This window comes from Mesoplodon mirus (genome assembly GCF_964341445.2).
Source record: "Mesoplodon mirus genome assembly, chromosome: 7".
Classification (NCBI taxonomy): domain Eukaryota; kingdom Metazoa; phylum Chordata; class Mammalia; order Artiodactyla; family Ziphiidae; genus Mesoplodon; species Mesoplodon mirus.
In genome coordinates this window covers 103882787-103903523 of record NC_138983.1, presented here as the reverse complement: position 1 = coordinate 103903523, position 20737 = coordinate 103882787, and the positions used below count along the sequence as shown (strand labels likewise).

At 51.3% G+C, this 20737-nt stretch overlaps 1 protein-coding gene across 1 annotated transcript in view; it reads left to right on the top strand.

The window, feature by feature from the left end:
• Positions 1-323: 323 nt before the first annotated feature.
• The window catches only part of LOC309808929 (BCL-6 corepressor-like), a gene marked incomplete at its 5' end in the record, with an annotated part of 23289 nt that continues 2875 nt past the window's right edge, over positions 324-20737 (top strand). The window contains 10 exon segments of the mRNA XM_082629495.1: positions 324-501; positions 6114-6359; positions 6801-7043; positions 7625-7806; positions 8103-8288; positions 13176-13342; positions 14493-14649; positions 15211-15306; positions 15309-15466; positions 16893-17657. Of these exon segments, the coding sequence (XP_082485621.1) occupies positions 324-501; positions 6114-6359; positions 6801-7043; positions 7625-7806; positions 8103-8288; positions 13176-13342; positions 14493-14649; positions 15211-15306; positions 15309-15466; positions 16893-17184 (1905 nt within the window). The 3' untranslated portion in view covers positions 17185-17657.

Below are 20737 nucleotides of genomic sequence, written 5' to 3'. Positions count from 1 at the left end.
GTTGTGTTTTTGTTTTGTTTTATTTACCTTCGAAAGAGAATGTCTGTCTCTATGCCACAGTGTATGTATGGCTATACATACACACCACATATATCTCTACATACATATGGCTTTACGAAGAAAGAGTGTGTGACTAGTTACACATAGACACACTTACGTTTTTATCGTTCAATTTTAAAATATCTCAGTTGTATCATAAATTGTGGTTGGTTTGGGGCAAACTTTTCTCTGAAGATACTTTCCTTTAAGGTAAGGGCAGTGAAATAGCTTTGGTGGTAAGGTGTGTCTTTTTACCATCTCCGTTCTCTTTGTAGCGTGCAGTGATGCGCTTCTCCGAGTTGGAGATGAAAGTGCGAGAAGGTGGCCACCCCACGACCAAAGACTCCGAGGTGCGCAAATTCAGCCCCGCTGACTGGGAAAGGCTGAAAGGAAGTCAGGACAAAAAGCCAAAGTCGGTCGCCCTGGAGGAGGCCATTGCCGACCAGAACGACAGTGAGAGATGTAAGTGAACCCAGGCGGCTCGCGTGTGGTACCACGTCGGTGGGAACGGGGCGGTTCCGCTCCCAGTGCCGAGGGAGGTGAGAGGAAACAATACGCTTCCGACGGCCCAGCGTCTGGGTGCTGGCTGTTCGGAGAACGGGCTGCTCTGGCCACCCTTCCCAGCTGTGGATAGCAAGGCTGGTTGTCCTTTTGAGCGTTGCGGCATCCAGGAGTGAAGCACTTATGAAATGCTGTTTCCTGGCACGCATCTCCTTTTTCCGGAGCAATGCTAGTCCTGTAGTTAGTAATAGTCTGATACAGTAGAGCAGAGGAATGGCGGTGCAAGACCTCCAGCGTAGCAGGTATGTGTTCTGTTTTGGAGCAGGTACGGATACGGGTTTTTGGTAGCAGTGGAATGACACTTGCAGCCAGAGCCAGACCCTCCAGAGTGACAGTCTCCTGTGGGAGGGAGTGGAGAGTACTCGGATTCTCCCTCCAAAGGCAGAGGTTTCATTAAAGTGAGATGAGGGCTGATGAAGGCACCAGAAAGACGAGCATAATTATTTTCTGTGGCAGGCTTGTTTGCAGTCATTAGGAGTTGACAGCACGCTCCAAGGGCGTGGGATCAACGAGGGCGTTCTTCCTACCAGACGGGGTGTATTCTGTTTTGGAGGCCAAATTGGAGAGAAAGCTAGTGTTTGCCTCGAGTCACACTCTGCGGTCCCATCAGCTGCTCCCCCACTGGGGTTGACTTCGGGCTTTGCCCTCGAGACTTCCTGGGCTAATGAGATGTGTTGGCAGCAAGTGGAGGTCTTTCTCCCGCTTTCTTCAGTGTGCGTGCTTGTGGCCTGTGGCCTGCAGCCTGCTCCGGACCCCAGAAACCTCACCGGTGATGGTGAGTGAGGGCACCTAGGTGAACGTCGAGGACAGGGTGGGCGTGAAATCCTCCTGAGACGGGACAGTCGGGGGTGGTGGGCACGTTTGGGAGGCCCAGGCCCTTGGACCCAGTCGTAGGGTCAGCGTTCGCCCGCACGCTTAGGTCGTGGGTGCCTGATGCAGTTTGGGAAAATTGTGGTCAGCCACAGCGTGTGCTTCTCTCTGCTGCTTGGAGCACTGCCCTCCCCCAGCTCATCTTTGGGGTCAGACAAAGGCCTGTGGCCAGGGTTCTGGGTAAGCCACACCGGGACCGGTTTGTCCTACGTGGCTCCCGTAGAAGGGGATTTCTGGGGCTAGTCAGTGGCGGCCTTACCCGAGGGATGGGGCTCTTGATGTGCCTGGAGTAGCCGATTCCGAGCTCCTCCCCCTCGGGATTGGAATGAAAAACGGAGGGTCCAGGCCTCCCTCCTTGCCTGTGCTCACAGCTGACACGCAGCCCTTACCCTCCCGAGTGGCCTCATAACTCAGCTCTTGGGGAAGTTTCTCAGAGAGATGTGATAAAAGTGGGCAAGGCCAAGTTCACGGGGCTGCACTTTTCTGAGGAGGGGATCTGCCTGTTGTGGGTGGACGGTGAGGGAGGCTGGAGGAAGGGAGCGGGCAGTTAACCGGCCTCGAGTCTTCTCGCCCTTTTCTCCAGCAACGTGGCCAAACCCAGGGTGGCCGCTGCCCTTCACGTCTTAGTGGCCTCACCCGCCCTTCTTCCCAGAGACGTTTGTGTGCGTCCTTCCCAGTCTTTCCTGCTGAGCGTGGAGACGAGAACTCGGTGTGGCTGATGGGGAGCAGGGCCTGAGCCCCAGATGATTCCGAAAGCCCCCTCCCCCCACCGCCTGCCTCCAATCTCAGACCGACCGACGGGTCTCTTCCTGGAGCACCCGGGACATGGCCCAGTGAGCCATGAATCGCCACCATGGCAGGGCAGGAGTAGGGTTGGGGAAGGTGAGGGGCTCTGTTTGAAAGGTTGGGGCAACGGAGGTGGGTTCCCCACCCACCCTCTGTCTTGTAGAGACGTGGGGTTTGTAAATAGCTGGTCAGGAAAGGTCACCTGAAGGGGCCACTGTTCTTACCGCGGCCTCCACGTCCAAGGCCCAGCAGGTGTTCACTCCATTCAGCTGGATATGAACGGGCCTTCTTGTTCTCGGGCCATCATGTCTTGAGCTGATATGGGCTCAGGTCCTTCTCATGGGTGTCGGTGTGGCCGAGAGCCGAGCTGTGAGCACATGGGAGCTGGGGCGGGGATTTGGGGCGGGCAGGGGTCACAGAGAGGGTCCAGGACGCCTTCAAGATGCCTTCCCCCTTCTGAGGCAGCCCCTACCCATGGAGGGACCAGGAGCTTCCAAGGTGGTGGGTGCTGTTTGCGTGGCCCTGGTTGTCCTGGTGCGGGTGCATCTTGTTGCTAGGGGCTTGTTTAAAGAAAGGAATTAACTTGAAAACACAGTGGCCGAGATACTCATTTATTGTTTATGATCACATGGGTGGCTGAGTGAAATTTTTATTTTGGAAGTTCACCAAATGAGTTGGGAGGTTCCTCAGACTTGGAAGTTCATCACTAGGAACCCTCAGTGGCATTTGAAGATGGGGCGGGGCAAGGAGGCATTGGTCCCTTCCTTCTCAAACTTGGAGTAACCATCTCCCTTGCCAACCACTTGGCTGGGACAGGCCTAGGACCTGCTCAGTGGCAGTGCCTGGCCAGGAGCTGGAGGAAGCCTCAGTCGAGGGGCTTCATGAAACTTCTTTGCTCAGGGAACTTCTCTTCCAGCTGAGCACCTGCACGTGTGTAAACTACTCTGGAACAGAGATCCCCTGCACTCCTTCTGTAGCGGGTGTAACTTTGAACAAGGTTAGCCCTGACTGGAGGTGCTATAGTTAAGCTACAGAGAAGGGGATTTTAATCCTGGGGAGCCTTCCAGCGACTCAGAACCCTCTCACCTCGTTTAGGCCTCACTGGGCATGGCTCAACCGTGGTGAGGGTGCTTTGCTGCCACAGTGACTTGTAAATGTTGCTGTGCTGATGCTTCTGTGAGGTGATGCTATGGTACAACCATAATGCATTTGGGATATAGGTGCTGTGAGTCATAGGACCATGCTGCAGGGACCACGTTCACATCTTGCTTAGACTGGGTGACCAAGGGCACATGGCTTCCCACTTTTAGAAGGGCCAAAAGTAGCAATGATGGCAAAGCCTGATGGTTAGGATCCCCGTGTATCTATTTATCTCCCCATCTCCTTTGCCCTCAAGGGTCATCCTCCTGTGGGTCGTGGTTAGAACAGTCTTTGAGAAGCTCCAAGTGACACGGAGCCTCTACCCCATAGCTGGTGGCCATGGGCATCTTGGGCAGTCGGGGTGGGTGTCCTTCAGGGTTATTAGTGGCCTGGGTAAGGTCACACTAGCGTAAGGTCTTGGGGGGCCTTAGCTGAGGGGAATTGAGATCTTTGCCCTAAAAGGCTCCGGGGTTGGGGGAAGGGTGGATGGACCTAGTTTGGAAAAAGAAACTTTCAAATTGGACATGGGGGTTCTTAAGGTAGCCCTTCCATTCCTCCATGGATGCCCTCCCACGGAGCTTTTAGGGAAGGCTGATTGGACCAGATTGGACCAGAGAAGTCCAATGGTGTAACCAGCAGGGCTCACCTCTTAAAATTTCCTACATTTCAGGCCTGAGATTCAGGCTGGTCTGAAAGTCTTGGCATCTTTTGGTTAAAGGGATTTTTCCAGCCTTTCTCTGTGCTGAGCCTGGCCCGTGATTATGAAGCCCACCCCTGGAGGGAGGCTAGCAGTAACATTCCCACTTTACAAGTGAAGGGGGCCGAGTTGTAAAGCGGCGCCATTCCTGCCCGAGTGTTTAAGAGGGTCACAGAGCAGCCGGAGTGAGAGTTACAGCACGCCGTCTTCACCGGGCCTGCGGTAGCGTGGGCTGCATCACCCATAAGCACAGGCCAGGAGTTTGGGGTTTCTCCTGCTGCCATGGCAGGAGACCCTCGCGGTTGGGGTGATTCCACCATTCCGGCAAGAGTAGATGGGGATCTCTCCCACCTTGGGATACCCTTGGAGAAAAGCTAAGTGTGTTCCACCATTGAGAGCACAGGTCAGGCTAGCCCAGGCCAGGGTGAGGTTCATCCCCACAACTGGCTGCCATTAAATGCTGGGAATGCCCCCAAGAGAGGCTGATCAGGGGACCAGCCGGCTGGGCAGAAGTGGGAGTGATACTTGAAGTGGTCTAGGGAGAGGAGGAGGAATATGCGAGCAGCATGTGAGGGGTGTGTCCATGATTTCATCTAGAAAAACGGGCTGTGGGAGCTTAGCTCAGGTGTTAACGAAATACCAAACTCATACACCCACCCCCACCCCCGGCCGGTGATGGACACAGGGTCATCTTCGGGGAACTCTTTTTTTTTTTTTTTTTTTTTTTTTTTTTTCTTTTTGCGGTATGCGGGCCTCTCACTGTTGTGGCCTCTCCCGTTGCGGAGCACAGGCTCCGGACGCGCAGGCCCAGCGGCCATGGCTCACGGGCCCAGCCGCTCCGCGGCATATGGGATCCTCCCAGACCGGGGCACGAACCCGTATCCCCTGCATCGGCAGGCGGACTCTCAACCACTGCGCCACCAGGGAGGCCCCGGGGAACTCTTTAACAGCACAGTGATCATTATGGAATTCTTTGTGTGTTAGAAACAATGTGACTAGCAAAGCAGTTGAACTGTTTCTTTGGCTAGAGCAAAAGTGAGGAGTGATGTTAGGCTGGGGTGATTGGAGGAAAAGCCCCAAGTGGATGCTAGATTGAGCAGAGGGGGCAGGAGCAACACAGGCGGAGCTGGGGTGTGAGCAGTTCAGCCCTGCCCGCCACATCCCCCCACCCCACCCGCATGAAGGGGGTTGGAGTCTTGTCTTTGAAATGTCCTTAGATGCTTGTTGCCTGGGAAGGAAGGCGTGGAGACGTGCCAGGTGGGTGACTGGTGTCACTGAGGGCCTTCTTCCTAGACAGGAAATAGGAGCAGCCCCTCGATGGCAGTGAAATGCTTTTCCCCCCATGGGTGTGGAAAGAGGACAGACGGACTTGTAGCAATCTGGTTGAGTTCTTTGAAATTGCCCTTGACCCTTGTGTGTGCACCAGGAAGCCTTTCCTTTCCCTTTGCCAGGCTCCTCTTGCCTTGGTCTCCCCAGCTTCCCAGCCTCCCACCATTCTTTCCCTACCCTTTTTCTTCACCCTCGCCCCTGCTGACCCAAGTGAACATGGGTGCTATGTCTGTGTAGATGGCAGTTGGGGGCTATTTGGTCTCTTGATGACATCAGCCTTTTTTGTTTACTAGCAGCTGTTTCCATAGTCATTTGTAGCTCTGCCCTGATTGGTTGGCTCTTACTGTGAGGTCACTCACCCCCCCTTTAAAAGTAAGCCACCTTGGAGAGTTAAGCAGTTAGGGAGTTATCTCACATGCCTATAGAGGGATGGTGTAGATGCCTCACCTTGACCCTTGAAGGATGGATTGTGAGTGGGCTACGCACCTCATTTTCTGCTTTCTTTGCTGGTTGTGTTCAGCTGTCCTTCCTTTGGGACGTCTTTCTGAGGGTTTTGTGCTTCCGGCGTGTGAGGCCCCTGGTCTCCAAAGGGGGGTGCGTCTGTTGGTAGCAGATTGCCTTGGGCATGGGGGTCCTGCCTGCTCCTGGTGACCTTTGTTCCCTCCTTTCCGGGTTGTCTCCCCTCCCCTAGGGGAGTGTTATGATGGAAGCAAAGCTGACCGCTTTGAAGCCCCAGAAGACAGTGATCTTCCTGAGGACATGGACACGGAGCCCCCCAGAGAGTCCCCCGCCGACCAGGCGGCCCCGGACGCGTCACGCAGCCCCACCCTCAGGCTGAACAGAAAGCGCAAGGTGTCTGGCAATAGGAACCACACTGAGACCACTGTGCTCCCGGAGGACTCTCTGCTGAAAGCCAAGCCGAGACGGGTCTCCAAAGGTGGGCTTGGTTTCGCTTCGGGCCCGCAGGGCACCCTACGGAAGTCCTGGAGCGGAGCAGTGGAAAGTTCCAGTCCCACCCTGGATCCCTGGGGGGAGCCACTCACACCTCCCCACCCCCCACCCGCATCCCACCCCCCACCCCCCCAAAGCCAGGTGCCAGGGCTGGAGCCCAAAGGTGGCCAAAGGCAAATAGGCCCCCTCCCGAGACTTGGTGACAAGTTCCAGCCAACACAGTGACCACACCCCTCCCCTCCCCCACTCCTGTTAGTGATGTGTACGACAGTTTGTTCCCCGCCCCGGGGGGCTTCTTCATTAATTTGTAGTTATTTCTCCATTAGCTGACTGGCCTGAGAGGGAAATGACAAACAGTTCCTCTAACCATTTAGAAGAGCCACATTATAGTGAGCTGACCAACCTGAGGTGTGCATTGAATTAACAGGGCTCCATCCCAGAAAGCAGCGCCGCTTGCTGCACCTTAGAGAACGGCGGGAGCAGCAGGTGTCGGCAGCAGAGAGCAAACCTGGCCGGCAGGGCAGGACGGAAGTGACTCAGGCGGTCCAGCCTGCGGTCACCCCCCAGGGCAATAGTATCTCCGAAGAGAAACCTGGCAGGAAAAGGGCAGAGGGCAAAAGCAACAGAAGCTGGTTGGAGGAGTCCCTTAAATGCAGTGACAATGAACAAGGTACACACGGGGCGGGGGGCGCTCCTGGAGGGTGGATCACCCGCCCTCTGTGGGAAGCGGCCCTGGAGGGGACCTGAGCGCCATCCAAGTTGACAAGAGTAGCGTGTGGCGAGCGGGGAGTTTTCTTCATGAGGTCCTTTCAGCCTGCACACTTCCTTATGGAATGGACAGTGAGGCGGGAGCTCGACTTCCTGGGCTGCTCCTCATCACCCAGCCCGCAGCTGGGCAGGAAGGGAAGTCTTGGGTGACCCCGGGCGCTTGTCAGTGCCCTCATTCCAGCCTCAGGCTGTCGCCAGTCGCCCTGTCCCGAGCACCCAGGCCCCCCTCGGGTGGGGACGGGAGCGCACGAAGGGCTGGCTTCTGCCCTGTCTTGCGGCCCTTTGAAGCGACTTGCCATTTGGCGTTTCGTGGGTTAGCCTATTTGCCGGTTGAATGTGGGATAATTAAAATATTAGTGCTTTGAAAACATAATTGGCGTATTTTTAAAAACTGAATCTGCTCCAACGATCAGTGCTAACAATGGGCTTTTCTTTCCTCACCGGCTACAACTGTGTAACGCCCGCTGCTTCTCCCCCTGACAGATGTGCTGTGCATGGACGGAGAAATGGATCGGCAGCCTTCGCCCCTGCCGCAGAAATACACCGACAACAGCGAGAAACCATACGCGAAGCGACCGTGCAAAACCAAGCATTTGATCCCTCAGGAGCCCAGGCGGGGCTTGCCGCTGCCAGGGGACTCCTACGTGGACAATGCGGATGGCAAGGTACCTCTTGCCCCTGGCTCTCCCCCGCCCCCCGGGCCTGTGCAGGCACATCCCGCCTGCCTACTTCTCTGCTTCTGGGGACAAAGCTTTCCTTTTCCTGAACCCCTCCCCCAAAAATGTCACTGCCCCTTCCTAGGGGACCTGTCTCCTGGGTGGCGGTGAAGTTTCCAGCGAGTAAAAATGCAGCCCCTTCCTCGCGCCCCGCCTCCCTCAGACAGAGAGGAGGAAAAGTGCTTTCCTCCACTCAGGATCGGCCTGAGCCCAGTTCCGACTATGATCTTTCGCCGGCCAAGCAGGACCAGAAGCCCTTGGACCGTTTGCAGCAATTGTTACCATCTTCCCAGGTCTCGCAGCTGACATGCTCAAGCTCCCCTCCAGAGACCACCCAGTCCCGCCCGATGCCACCGGAAGCGCGGAGACTTATTGTCAATAAGAACGCAGGCGAGACCCTCCTACAGCAGGCCTCCCGGCTTGGCTACGAGGTGAGCATCCTTGTGGGTGCCCCGGATCAGGATCCGCCGGCTGCTGCTCCTTGGGTGGGGGACACACTGGCTGGGGATGGGGGGCGGGTCTCAGAGCCCAGCCCCCTCCACGTGGCGGACTGGGCTGGGTGTTCCAGCAGGGTGTTTGCGTTGGCCCCGCTCACACTGCGGGCTCTTTGGTGGCTTGTTCAGTCGTGGTGTGAAAAGAAAGGCAGGCCTCTCTGATGTTCCGTTCCCGTTCAGGCAGGTAGGCTGCTTCGGCCAGTCCGGCTCACTTATCTCTGATACAAAATCTGACCTAACCCAGGGCTTGGCGACCAGGGGAATTTTAATGAGCCTTTTGGATTCTGAATAGCAAGAAGGAGAGTAGTTATTAGCTCTACTAACTTGTGCTGTTTGGGGCAGAGTGATGCCCCTGTGGGGTAGCGGGTGGGACGTGTCTGTGCAGAGTAGGGGTGGGAGTAGGGCAGACCTGAGCAGTCTCTTTCTGAGAGGGCACGGGAGCCGAGGGCTGATGGGCGGGGAGCAGGGGTTGAGCCTTGCACAGAACTCCCTGTCCACACTGCTGTATCCCAACCCAGCACGGCTGATGACAGTGACAGCCTCTATTGCTAGAGCAACACAGAAAGAGAGCTGATATCTGCCTAAGCCCGTGTGATCTGTAGTAACTCCTTTCACCCTGTTAACATCTTCACTTGGGAGTAACGAGTACTAGCCCACTCTCGGATGAGGAAACTGAGCCTCAGAGGGGTTAGCCGATCCCCGTACAGGTAGCAATCCAGCAGTGCTCCACAGCCCACCACGCTCCTCAGCAAGACTGGCTCACACTGGAATTGCCCTTTTTACAGTTCAAAACCTCTGTGAGACAGATGCCTCTCCATGCCCTGTGCAGTTCCCCCACCATACTCGTCAGTAGCAATTGTGATGTGATAGCCCACAGGGCAAAGGCATTTTTCTGTGCTGGCATCAGCCCTCTGGGAGTTGAATGGTGACAGTAAAACGCGGTTCAGCAGGCTGAGCGTGGAGGTGTGGCTGAGCACTGGGGTGGCAGGACCCAGGCTGGCCCGGAGCCCTGGCGCCCACACCCTCAGCCAGCTCTGTGCCCCTGTCCCCCGTCTCCCGTCGTGTCCCCCCTCCCCGGTCCATAGTGCCGTGAGCCCTTGGAAGTGTGCCTGCCTTGGCCCTAAGGCCTGACTGTGGGTGGGAAGTTGGAAGCACTAGGGCTATGCTTAGTTTGGGGGTGTTTTGTTGTTGTTGTGGGTTGAATGTGCTCTTGTGTATATCTACACGTCTCTTGGAGACCTCTCCATTAGCTAGAGAGCACTTTCTGGTAGTTAGCGCAGTTACTTGCAGGTGAAGTCCAAGGAGCACCCAGTTGGTTTCCCAAGAGCTGAGAGCGGGCGCCTAGGAGGACAGAGCAGATGTTGCACATAGTGTTGAGCTAGACCCCCTGTGGTTGAGAAAATAGTCTCCTTGCTTCCAGCAAACGCTGGAGGTGGGGGGGAGACCCCTAACCCCAACTTTTGGGTTAGGGTTGAGAAAGTAGACTCCCGCTTCCAGCAAATGCTGGAGATGGGGGTGGCGGGGTGCTGCTGCACCCGCCGTGGAGGGCGGGGCTCCGAGCCCCACCTGTGAACTTGGCATCATTTCCAGCAGCCTCCCTTTGGGACCAGAGACGTCAAAAGACCCTCATTGGTCCTCTAAGACAGTTTGCATTTTGGTTTGGTGGCTCTGAGGCCTGGACCAAGGGGCACTTGATCCATACTTTTTTAGGCTACCTGGCCTTTGATTGCACAGGAAGCCTTGGGAATGTTTACGGTCGGATTTGTTTTTTTCTTCAAATGTAAATTTCAATATGTAGATTCCACAGATCACCAGTGTTGATGCTGAACATTGTGACAAGTAGATGAACGCTTTCAACTTTGAATCCAACTTTCTGGGATTTCTCTGGGCAGAATTTTAAATGTTGGGCTGATGGCCCAGTTGGGAGATGTGGCAGCTTCAACCTTTTAAAATTGAAGGACAGTTTGCTTAAGCAGATAAGGGTGTGGTTTGGGAGGGTTTTCCTGAAGTTTTGTCTTCAGCATTCTTGGTTATTTTCTTCTGCTTAGCCAAAGATACCATGTGCAGTATAAAGGCTGTCTGAGCTTTATGTCATGATAATCTGGTTCTGGAAGTTTAGAAACACACTCTGGCTTCAGATCCGCGTTAAATAGATCACTTGTGTGGCCAAAGACCTCAAACCATTCCCTCCTGGGAAAAAGGCTTCTATTTCTTAGGCTAAAACGCCCGTGTGCAACCACATGCTTGTGCCTTTAGCGGTGATGATTAAATTTTCTATGAATTGAGTAAGTCATGTTTTTTTAAAAAGTTAATGAGGCATTTAATTAACTAACAACGTCGGGCTTATGGCCTTTATGGTTACATTTTGCAGGTAATGGCATTCGGCTTATAGCCGCTGAACAGAGAGCTGTCCGACAAAAGCAGTTTGACTTTGCTTGGGAATGGCTGGGCTGCCCTTCGGACACTCCCGTTTATTTCTAGCGGAGAAAATAAAACCAAGGAATGTGTTGCGTCGACAGACCCGCCCCGCCTCTTCACCTTTCAGTTAGAGAAAGTGTTGGTGGCGACGGTTGCCATCCATTTAGAGGCCATCACCCTCTTAGCTAGGAGAGTGTAGTTAGCCCACTTGACCCCCAACAGAGAAGGCCTGTGGGATGCTCGTCACAGCTGGATTGCATCCCTCTAACTGGGGCCCTCTTGGGCCTTTTGAATCTTCCCAGCTGACCAGGTACCAAAGACCTGAGTTATAGGTCTAGTACTTCATGTTAATTGAACTTGGGGTTTAATATCTCTGGGCCTCAGTTTCCAAGTGTTGAATGAGGATAGTACTACCTTCCTTTCCTGCTATCTCCTGGGTTCCTGTGGGTGACAGAAGACGTCCTCATGTGGGGGAATGGGAACCACTGTGTAAATAGTGGGATCAACGTGGTTGAGTTAGGACAGCCCGTGGCAAAAAGTCTGACCTGGCCGTGGGGCTACTGCTGCCTTTGCTGCCATCTTCCAGGAGAAGAGAGTTGACTTACCCACCAGCTTGGACGGCCTTTCATTTCTAGGTACCCTTGAATCTGCCCTAGTAGTGATGAAGGTTTCCAGGCGAAGGCCATGATTGTCACAGCAAATAAACCCTGGGTTGAGTAAATTGATGTGTGCACAGCAGTTGGTGGCCTTCAGACCTGATCCCAGAGCCACGTGACAGGGCCTCTCCCTGGCTGGGGCACACAACTCATTAGCTTGCAGCCGTCCACTCAAGTCTGGCTAGTGAGGGCCTGCTAAAAGCGCAGCAGCTTCATGCGGTATCCTGGATACCAGGGCTCGGGGCAGGTGGCCTGGGAGCCCAGAGGATTGTGGACTTTCTGGCAGGTTGGGATGTAAACGGAGAAACGCATTCGTGGGCGTGCCTTTTCTCTTCCTCCTCTTGTTTTGGAAGGGAGCTGCTGCAGTGACCTGAAGTAACAGGGCACTGATGGCCAGGTTTACCAGCATGCCCCATTGGGTTCACGTGGTAAGCAAATGGAACATTCTAGTTCGCTCCCAAGTGAGTGGTCACCTTTGATTGGCGTGTCCTCCAAAGGGCATAAAAGGTTTTACAGAACCCATCTCGCACTTATGGGCGGCTAGGATGACGCCCTTTTTGGGTTTAACAGATGAGTTACCTGAGAGATGTCACAAGGAGGCCTGTTCTGACCCCATCGCATCCCCCCTTACCCTGCAGACCATGTGTTGGGCCACATGCACGTTGTGCCTACTCCCAGCTCTCAGAACCTGCCGGCTCTCTGCTGGGCACGACTTACCCAGTATAAACAGTATAACGTGTTTTCTGGTGGCAAATGCTTTCAATGTGTCTGAAAACTTTCTTAAGGTAATAAAACATTGAATAAGTTCCTGCTCTGCTTACTGGGAGTGGTTCATATTAATATTTTAACAAGCCAAAGAAAGAAGGTTAATAACAGTGATTCTAATGCACAGTGTTGACACAGAACATCTCCGGGGTGGGGGGTGGGGCGGTGACCGTTTTATTTGATTCTTGAAATGTGGAGGTTGCAGCCTGTGGTGTATCAGGTTCCTGTCATTAACTTGGGGCAGAATCAGTCTAAAATTTTCATATTTACTCGAGAGGGTGGAGTGAGGCAAAATAGAGGGTGGGGTTATTGGAGGCATTTTGTGTCATTCCTCGAGGATGGAGGGAGAGAGCTTCTCTTTAACTCTACTTAACGTACAGACAAGAGCATCTGAGGCCCAGGTTCTGATTTGGGGTCTTAACAAGGGGCGCGAGGATGTAGCTGACCTGGGTGTCCCTGCTTCTCTAAGCTGGGGAATGTTCTCCGGCTGATTTAAGCTCTCTTTAAGTGTTGGTCATCCATACTTTTATCTAAACTTGTGTTATCGTCCACTGCCACTGACCGAACAGACCCATCAAGTGAGAATGGTCTGTGCTTGGCAATGTGTCATCTAAGATGTTAGCAGCCGTGACACCTCTGTACTGGTCACGTCGGCCCCTGGGCTGAGGGCTTTCATCGCTATCCGAATGCGTCCTCTCAGCAGCCCTGTGGAAGCTTGGAGAAGTTCAAGGGTAACTTGTCCATGGCCAGGCCAGTGGTGCAGCAGAGCCTTAGACAACACTGTCTGCATCTCCAAGCCCTTCTCACGCACTCTCGCCCCCCACCAGGATGCCTGCCGCCTGCCCGTGCCATGGTGGGCTTTTGGCCCCGAGGATGTATGCCTTTGAAAGTGGGCACCGCCAAGCTATGGGGAGGTCACGCTTACAAGGTTCACTGTATCGTGGTCTGATGGTATCTCCTCTCCTCTCCTCTCCTCTCCCCTTAGGAAGTGGTCTTGTACTGCCTGGAGAACAAGATTTGTGATGTGAACCACCGCGACAACGCGGGTTACTGTGCCCTGCACGAGGCTTGTGCAAGAGGTTGGCTCAACATCGTACGACACCTCCTTGAATATGGCGCCGATGTCAACTGCAGTGCCCAGGATGGAACCGGGTCAGTGGCGGTCTTGCTCTTGGCCTGGCCCTGCTGGGGCATAGGCAGTGGTTCTCAGGGTGTGCGGGGAACCCCAGAAGGAAAGATGGAGAGTGAGTGCCATGTAAGCACACTGGTGGCGGAGTCCTCTAGAATGGAATCGGACAGATCTTTCTGGCGAATTTACATAGAACTTTAAAACTCTGTGACGCTCTTATGGACAGAAGTCCCTGAAAATGTTGAGCCTGCATGAATAATCAGGGGTGTTCTCTTTTAAGACCCTGGACTCTTCACCAGCGTCTGTTGAATCTCAATCTTGAACATATATGTGAGTTGAAAGTTGCAGGAGTACAGACAGGTCCAGTGGCAACTGGCTTGATAGGACCTGCCGCGTCCACCCACATCCCCGGGCCTGGCCCCCACTCTGTCCTTGACCTCGGTTTATTGGCCAGAGGCCCAGGTCTGAGTCAGCCCAAGCATCTTCCTGGTTGTACCTGGGATGCCACCACGAGGCAGGGCACTGGGGCTTTCCTGACGGTCATAAAATGAGCAAAACCGTAAGGTATTTGGTGGTTCATGGTTTCCAAATAGCATCCTTTCTGGATGGGACTGTGAACAGTGTTCCTGACCCCAGCGGACACGAGCAGGAGGACTCTGTATCCTCCTGAGAACTCACCCTGCCTGTCGACTGCTTCTGGGCGAGAGGGTTGATCACTCATCTCCAAGTTGGTTTCAGGAGAGGTTCCACTTTGCCCCTAGTTTCTTTTACAAACTGCACTTTTTGGGTTTTGTTTGTAATGGTGTAACAATGGCTTGTCGTATCTGCTTCCGTGATGCTGGGGTTCTTCCCCCCCACCCCGCCGTATGTTACCTTCTTACAGTCTGTCACTATTTAGTTCATTGGAAACGTTTTCATCGTGGCCTGAGTTCCTCCTTGGGCCATGCATTAAGAGAGATTTGCATTGAAGAATTAGGCCTGAGATGGTCCCTTCACCTGTCCCGTAAAGGGTTATGTGTTGAAATAACAGAGTAATTTGTCGCAGCGACCGTACACTCACCTCCTCGGTGAAATAGCGCGCCTACGAGGCTTGGCCACACACGCTCGATTTTGCCCCGTGTCCTTAGAAGCAAGCGTCGCGTGCACAGGTGTAATCCCCCGCACCTCTCCTAGGCCTCTCCACGATGCTGTCAAGAATGATCATCTCGAAATTGTCTGCTTGCTCCTCTCCTACGGTGCCGATCCTACCCTGGCTACGTACTCAGGTAGAACCATCAAGAAAGTGAGCCACAGCGAACTTCTGGAGAAGTTCTTAACAGGTACAGCAGAGGTCAAGACACGGTCTTGTTCAAGCATCTAGACGGTGACTTCACAGCCTTTCACCTGGGTTCCCCCTACCCCCACCCCCCGTTTACTCTAAGTGACCCTTTACTGGGAAAAGCGGCCCAACGTTAGTCTGTCAAAGAAGAGATACATACTTTGAGTTTTGCAAGGTGGGGGGCTGGAAAACTCTTAGCTAGCCAGGCTAGCTTTTGTTTGGCAGGCTGGGGCGGTGAGGCGGGCAGTCCCTCAGGAAGGCGGGTGGACGCGTGGGGAGGTTTCAGTCAGATACCTGGAGGCGTGTGCAGTGGGACTTCTCAGGAGGTGACACCAGCCCCAGCGTGAGATGTTCCCGAACTCCAGCAGCATTTGCCTCTTACCACCAGGCGTTATCTTGTTTCTCTTTCTCTCTCTCTCTCCCCTTCTCTCTCCAGACTGTTGAAATAACCTGCAGGCTCCTGACGACGGTAGCCCCGGTTGCTCTTCGGAGTTCTCTGGCAGCTGTGTGTGTGCTGAGCAGCCTTGTTCGTTTCAGTTGGGCTTGTGGGGGTGGGGGTGGTGCTGTGAGCAGGACTTGCTTGGGAAAGAATTTTTCCAGAGTCCTTTTTGGCGAACAGCTGGAATCTTGCTCCAGCTTACTGACCTCTCTCTTGTTTGCCCCCCCGTTTAGAACCAGATGATGAAAGTGGTTACGATGTTTTAGCAAATCCCCCACGACCAGAGGACCAGGATGACAGCAACGAGGCCTATGGTGACCTATTGGAATCTGAATTTTCCCAAGACCCCCTTTTGCCGTGTTATAACGTCCAGGTGTCCGTCGCTCAGGGGTGAGCGTGGCCAGCGTGTGGTCTAGAGCCAGCCCAGCTGCTCTGTGGGGTGGCAGGAGTTAGAAATCCCCTTCAGCAGATGAGGGTGGCTGGGTTGGGGGGTGAGTGAATTCCTCACCAAGTGTCCACCGACCTCACATAATGCAGTGGAACTTTTCCAGAAAAGTTTGGGGGGTGGGAGGGCTCCCCAGCCAACTGCCCTCATTGGAACACACCCCTAGAGCCCAAAGGACACGGGAGTCAGCGACTGCAATTGCAGTTTCAGTCAGTAAACTCTTGGGGAAGGGATCCTCCCCAAACGGCTACCATAGGGGCCTTCCAAGGCGCGTGAGGTCCACGGGACGATACTGATGTGTACCCTCTTCTCGTATAAGATTAGAGAAAGCCGTATGTGGCACCTGGGATCTTATGTGTCTTCAGATTTGCTTAGATCGAGTCTTGTCCCCACGGTCGGGCCACTGTGCCCCATGACCAACCCTTCGGAGTGAACACATCAGGAGACCTTGCTCTGCTGTGTTTTGACCCCGGTGCTTAAGGAGTAGCATCCTCCTTGGACTCTGAGGCTGGGAATGTGTCTGCCTTTGTGGTGACATTCTATTCGGGATAGAGATGATAAAGCGTGGCAGGGTATCAGGAAGGATTGTACCACCTCCCTTCTCGAAAAAGCCTCACTCCCGGCAGCATTGAGGGGCGGGTTGGAGGTGTGGGAAAGGAAAGGAAAGCCAGGTGACCTCGAGTGTTTCTCATGCTCTCTCCGTGAGGGCCGGAGGAGAGGAGAGGTCAAAGAGGTGTTTGCCATCTCCCTTGGGTTGGCATACAGACTGGTTTTCCCTAGTGACTAGAACGGGGTGCACTTACTTGGAGAGGGGTGACCTGAGTTGTGACCAGAGCCAAGGCAGCACTGGGGTGGCCTGCAACGAGGCTCATTCAGGGGCGCTGCTCCTGCTTTTGTCTAAGTTGGCTGATCCGCCCTAGGTGGCCTCTTAACACATGCACATGAGTCCAGAGTTCCCCCGCTAGAAGTAGATCTTCCGGGCTTCCCTGGTGGCACAGTGGTTAAGAATCCGCCTGCCAGTGCAGGGGACACAGGTTCGAGCCCTGGTCTTGGAAGATCCCACATGCCACGGAGCAACTAAGCCCATGCGCCACAGCTACTGAGCCTGCGCTCTAGAGCCCGCGAGCCACAACTAGAGAAAGCCTGTGCGCAGCAACAGGCCCAACGCAGCCAAAAATAAATAAATAAATAAAATTAAAAAAGAAAAAGAAGAAGAAGTAGACCTTCTAAGGACAGTGAGAAGTGGGGTGGGGGTGGGGTAATCAAAGTGGAAGTAGCAGGCCCTTTCACCGCCAGGAGACGGGTAGTTCATAGTTGGGAGCGCCTCTAATTTTGCCGGAAACTCAAACCACTGTCCTTTCTCTTGTGTAGGCCTCGTAACTGGCTGTTGCTCTCAGACCTGCTCAAGAAACTGCAAATGTCCTCCTGCATATTCCGCTGCAATTTCCCAAATGTGAAAATCGTCACCATCGCGGAGGCCGAGTTCTGCCGGCAAGTGTCAGCAAGTCTCTTATTCTCTTGCCCCAAAGACCTGGAGTCCTGTAATCCAGAAAGTAAGGAGCTCTTAGATCTGGTGGAGTTCACGAACGAGCTTCAGACTCTGCTGGGCTCATCCGTGGAGTGGATCCTCCCCAGAGACCTGGACTCAGACGACGACTGGTGAGCTCGCCGGGGCCCGCCGTGTACAGTGTGTCATGGTGTTAATCCTTGTGCATATGTGTCCTAATACGACTATTTCTGTAAAGAAAGGACACTATGAGACACGACTCCAGTCGGAAGGACTTCAAAACATGTTTTTTTCTTTTTAAAATTTTAAGTCAGTTTTTATGAAGTTGTTAATAAAGTTTCTTTACTTTTCAATGTACACATGCTTCGGAATATGTTTGTTTTTACTCGGAACAATTGTTTCTTTTCTTTTTTAAGGAGAAAAAAAAAAGGCAAAGGAGCTCCACACTTTGACTTAATTTCATACAAAGCTCCGACGACAGAGGCCATAACTGTTGAGAGTTGCTTTTGGGGCAAATTAAACCAGTAAAATTTTAAACTCTTCCTCCATATTAAAGGGATTGAATAAATTGGCCACTTTGGTGCACCTGTGTCCTGCGAATTGTCCAGTTGGAGATGGAGGTTTAGAAAGTGAGTTTCAGTCTTGTTTAAGTCTCTTCCCATCAGACTGGTCTCTTGATTTCCTACACACCATGTTACTTCCTGTCTACCTTGCCTTGGTGTTGTTCATGCCTGGATTGTCTCCTGTACCTGCTCAAACCTTGGTCTATTCTCGTTTGTACCATGGAATTTTGTCATGCTGGATACTGTCAGAACTAATTTTACTTAAGTTTGCGTTAAGGTGCAAAGCACATGTTTTGTATATTTTCTGTTTTTTGTGTTTGTCTATATTTTATGGTTTCGCTTCAAGAAATATTATGGGACGGGAAATAGCAAGATGTAAAGAGCAAAAAAGTCATCATTCTCTTTCAATTGTTAGAACATCTATCTGCAATCATAATTATGATGCACTGTGGTATGTGTTAAAATAGTAAATACATGTAACGTCCCGTAGGAGAAGCAAACTCAGTGGTGTTGGTGAGGGTGTGTCATGGAAGTAATCACAAAGCAGGTGACTGTTGGTTGGGGTCCTGCAACATTAGTGTGCCTTCCCTGTGTCCAGTAGTGGTCTGGAGGGGTCAGGAAGCCTGCCTTTGAATTTGAGGGAACAGAGGGTTTGAGGTCCTCTCTCTTCTCTTGCTCTAGTACACTGCATAGCAGCAGTATACTGGGTTTATAGTTGACGTTTAAATCGCTGATTGATCATTAAGATTGGGATGTATCTTTGGAAATGAAAATAGGAAGAATCGTATGCTTTTTCTTTTTTTCCCTATATCTGAAAAGGTATGTAGTACTTTGCTGAGTGGTTGGGAATAAAGTTTGCCGTATTCAGTGTATTCAGTTTTAGTATCTAAGTAGAATTAAACTGTTGCTGTAAACTGGAATAGCGCTTTGTTACTGACAAGTTTTAGAATGCATCTGTTCGTCAATTACCTGTTTGGGAAGATTGTAGTTAATGATTTTGAGAATGTGGCTATAAACTTGCAACTGACTCAAGAAAAGCAAATAAGTCAAGATTGACAAATGTATAGGCTCTTCATCTTATTGTGTGTGTGGGTTTTTTTTTTTTTTCCTTTTAGTTATTTGTCAAGGTATAAAGAATTCTATCACACGTAAGACAAGTTAAGTAAACTTAACAGGGTGTGTTCTGACATGGCATGGAGCAGATCACATGGCCTAGATCTTAAAGGTGATTTTATGTTTAAACTTTCATGAAAACATATGTGATTGAAACACATTAATATATTGATACAAAGGGCAGTTAATTTTTGTCTTTTGTGTGTGTGTGTGTGGTACTGTTGTGGCCTCTCCCGTTGCGGAGCACAGGCTCTGGACGCGCAGGCTCAGTGGCCATGGCTCACGGGCCTAGCCGCTCCGCGGCATGTGGGATCTTCCCGGACCGGGGCACGAACCCACGTCCCCTGCATTGGCAGGCAGACTCTCAACCACTGCGCCACCAGGGAAGCCCTAATTTTTGTCTTTTGATACATGTGAGCGTAGCTTTCATTTTGCTGAAAGAATATGACCAGTTTTCAGTTTGGGATTCTACCATTTAGTAAAGATAGTCCACTTAATTTTAGAAATAAGAGATTTAATATATAATACCTAATAATACTTTTATGTATGTTTTTTTACTGAAAACTTTTATTGTAATACTGTGAAGAAACTATGCCATTCTAGTCTTCAAGACTTAAATGAATCAAGTGTTTATTAGCTGTTGTAGTTTTTAAACTAATAAAAGTCAGTACGTCAGCAATTTGTAAATACAGTTTTTAAAATAATGCCTTAACAACTTTACAGTGGTTATAATGACTGTATTTAGGCCTAAAGTTAGTTAATAATTTGACATGAAGGCTTTTTAATAGTTTGATGGTGCAGATCAGGGATAGGTAAACTCTGGCTGGTGGGCCAGATCCAGCCCGTCGCCTGGCTTTGTAAAGGAAGTGTTTCTGGAACAGAGTCGCACCCATTGTTTACATGGTAGTTGTGGCTCCTTTCACCCTACACCAGTGGGGCAGAGTAGTTGCAACAGAAACTGTATAGCCCACAAACCTGGAAATGTTTAAATTTAGATTTTAAAAATTGAAAAATTCTTTGAGCCTATACAGGGCAAGTCCATTGACCCCTGAGGTAGAAAACAGTCAGGAACTTGGGTGCGGAAGCCAAATGGCCTAGGTTCAAAGTCCCTTTCTCCCATTTCATAGCTAGTGACCATGGGCAAATCACTTAACCTCTATGCCTCATTATGAGGTTTAAATGCACTTATTTGTATAAATAGTGCCTGGCACATACTAAGCACTGTGTAAGTGATTGCTGTTGTTTCTGCTTGGAGCTTTAATAAGTTATTGTTAATAGAAAAACGACACTAATGATTTTCCTTTTAGAGTAACAAAGGCACTTTGAGTCTTTTACTTTTTCAGGAATGTAATAAGACTTTTTTCATTTACAGTCAGTGTTCCCTGTTACCAAAATTTACTTTATGAATATAAAGAATTCAATGTCTTCAAGACAGTACTTTTGCTTAAATGTCAAACCATTATTTCCCCAAGGCACATCAAACTGGCTCTGCATAGTCCAGGCCTCTAAAGCTTGTGTGCACACCCTAGGTAGCATGTGAGATACATTTTGTAAATATAGTTTTTTAAATAATGCTTGAGACTTCCCTGGCGGTCCAGCAGTTAACACTATGTGCTCCCAATGTAGGGGGCTTGGGTTCGATCTCTGCTCAAGGAACTAGATCCCACGTGCCTGCCATAACTAAGAGCCCACATGCCACAACTAAAAGATCCGGCATGCTGCAACTAAAGACCCGGCACAGCCAAACAAACAAACAAACAAATAAATAAATCTTTATTAAAAAAATAAGTAAAATAAAATAATGCCTTAGGAGTTAGGAAAAGAAAATATTAGAACATTTTTACCTTTGTATTATTTTTAAAAATCTGTGTAGTTTATCATGTACATAAATACTATGTATGGAACTTTGTGTATATAATTTGTTAATAAATAAGATGCATATTAAAAAGTTTTCTTATGGTTTGCCCAGTGAGGTGTTTGGAGGCCATTGGAGGACAGGATGATGAAATATAGGGCCTCAGCAAAGATAGAAT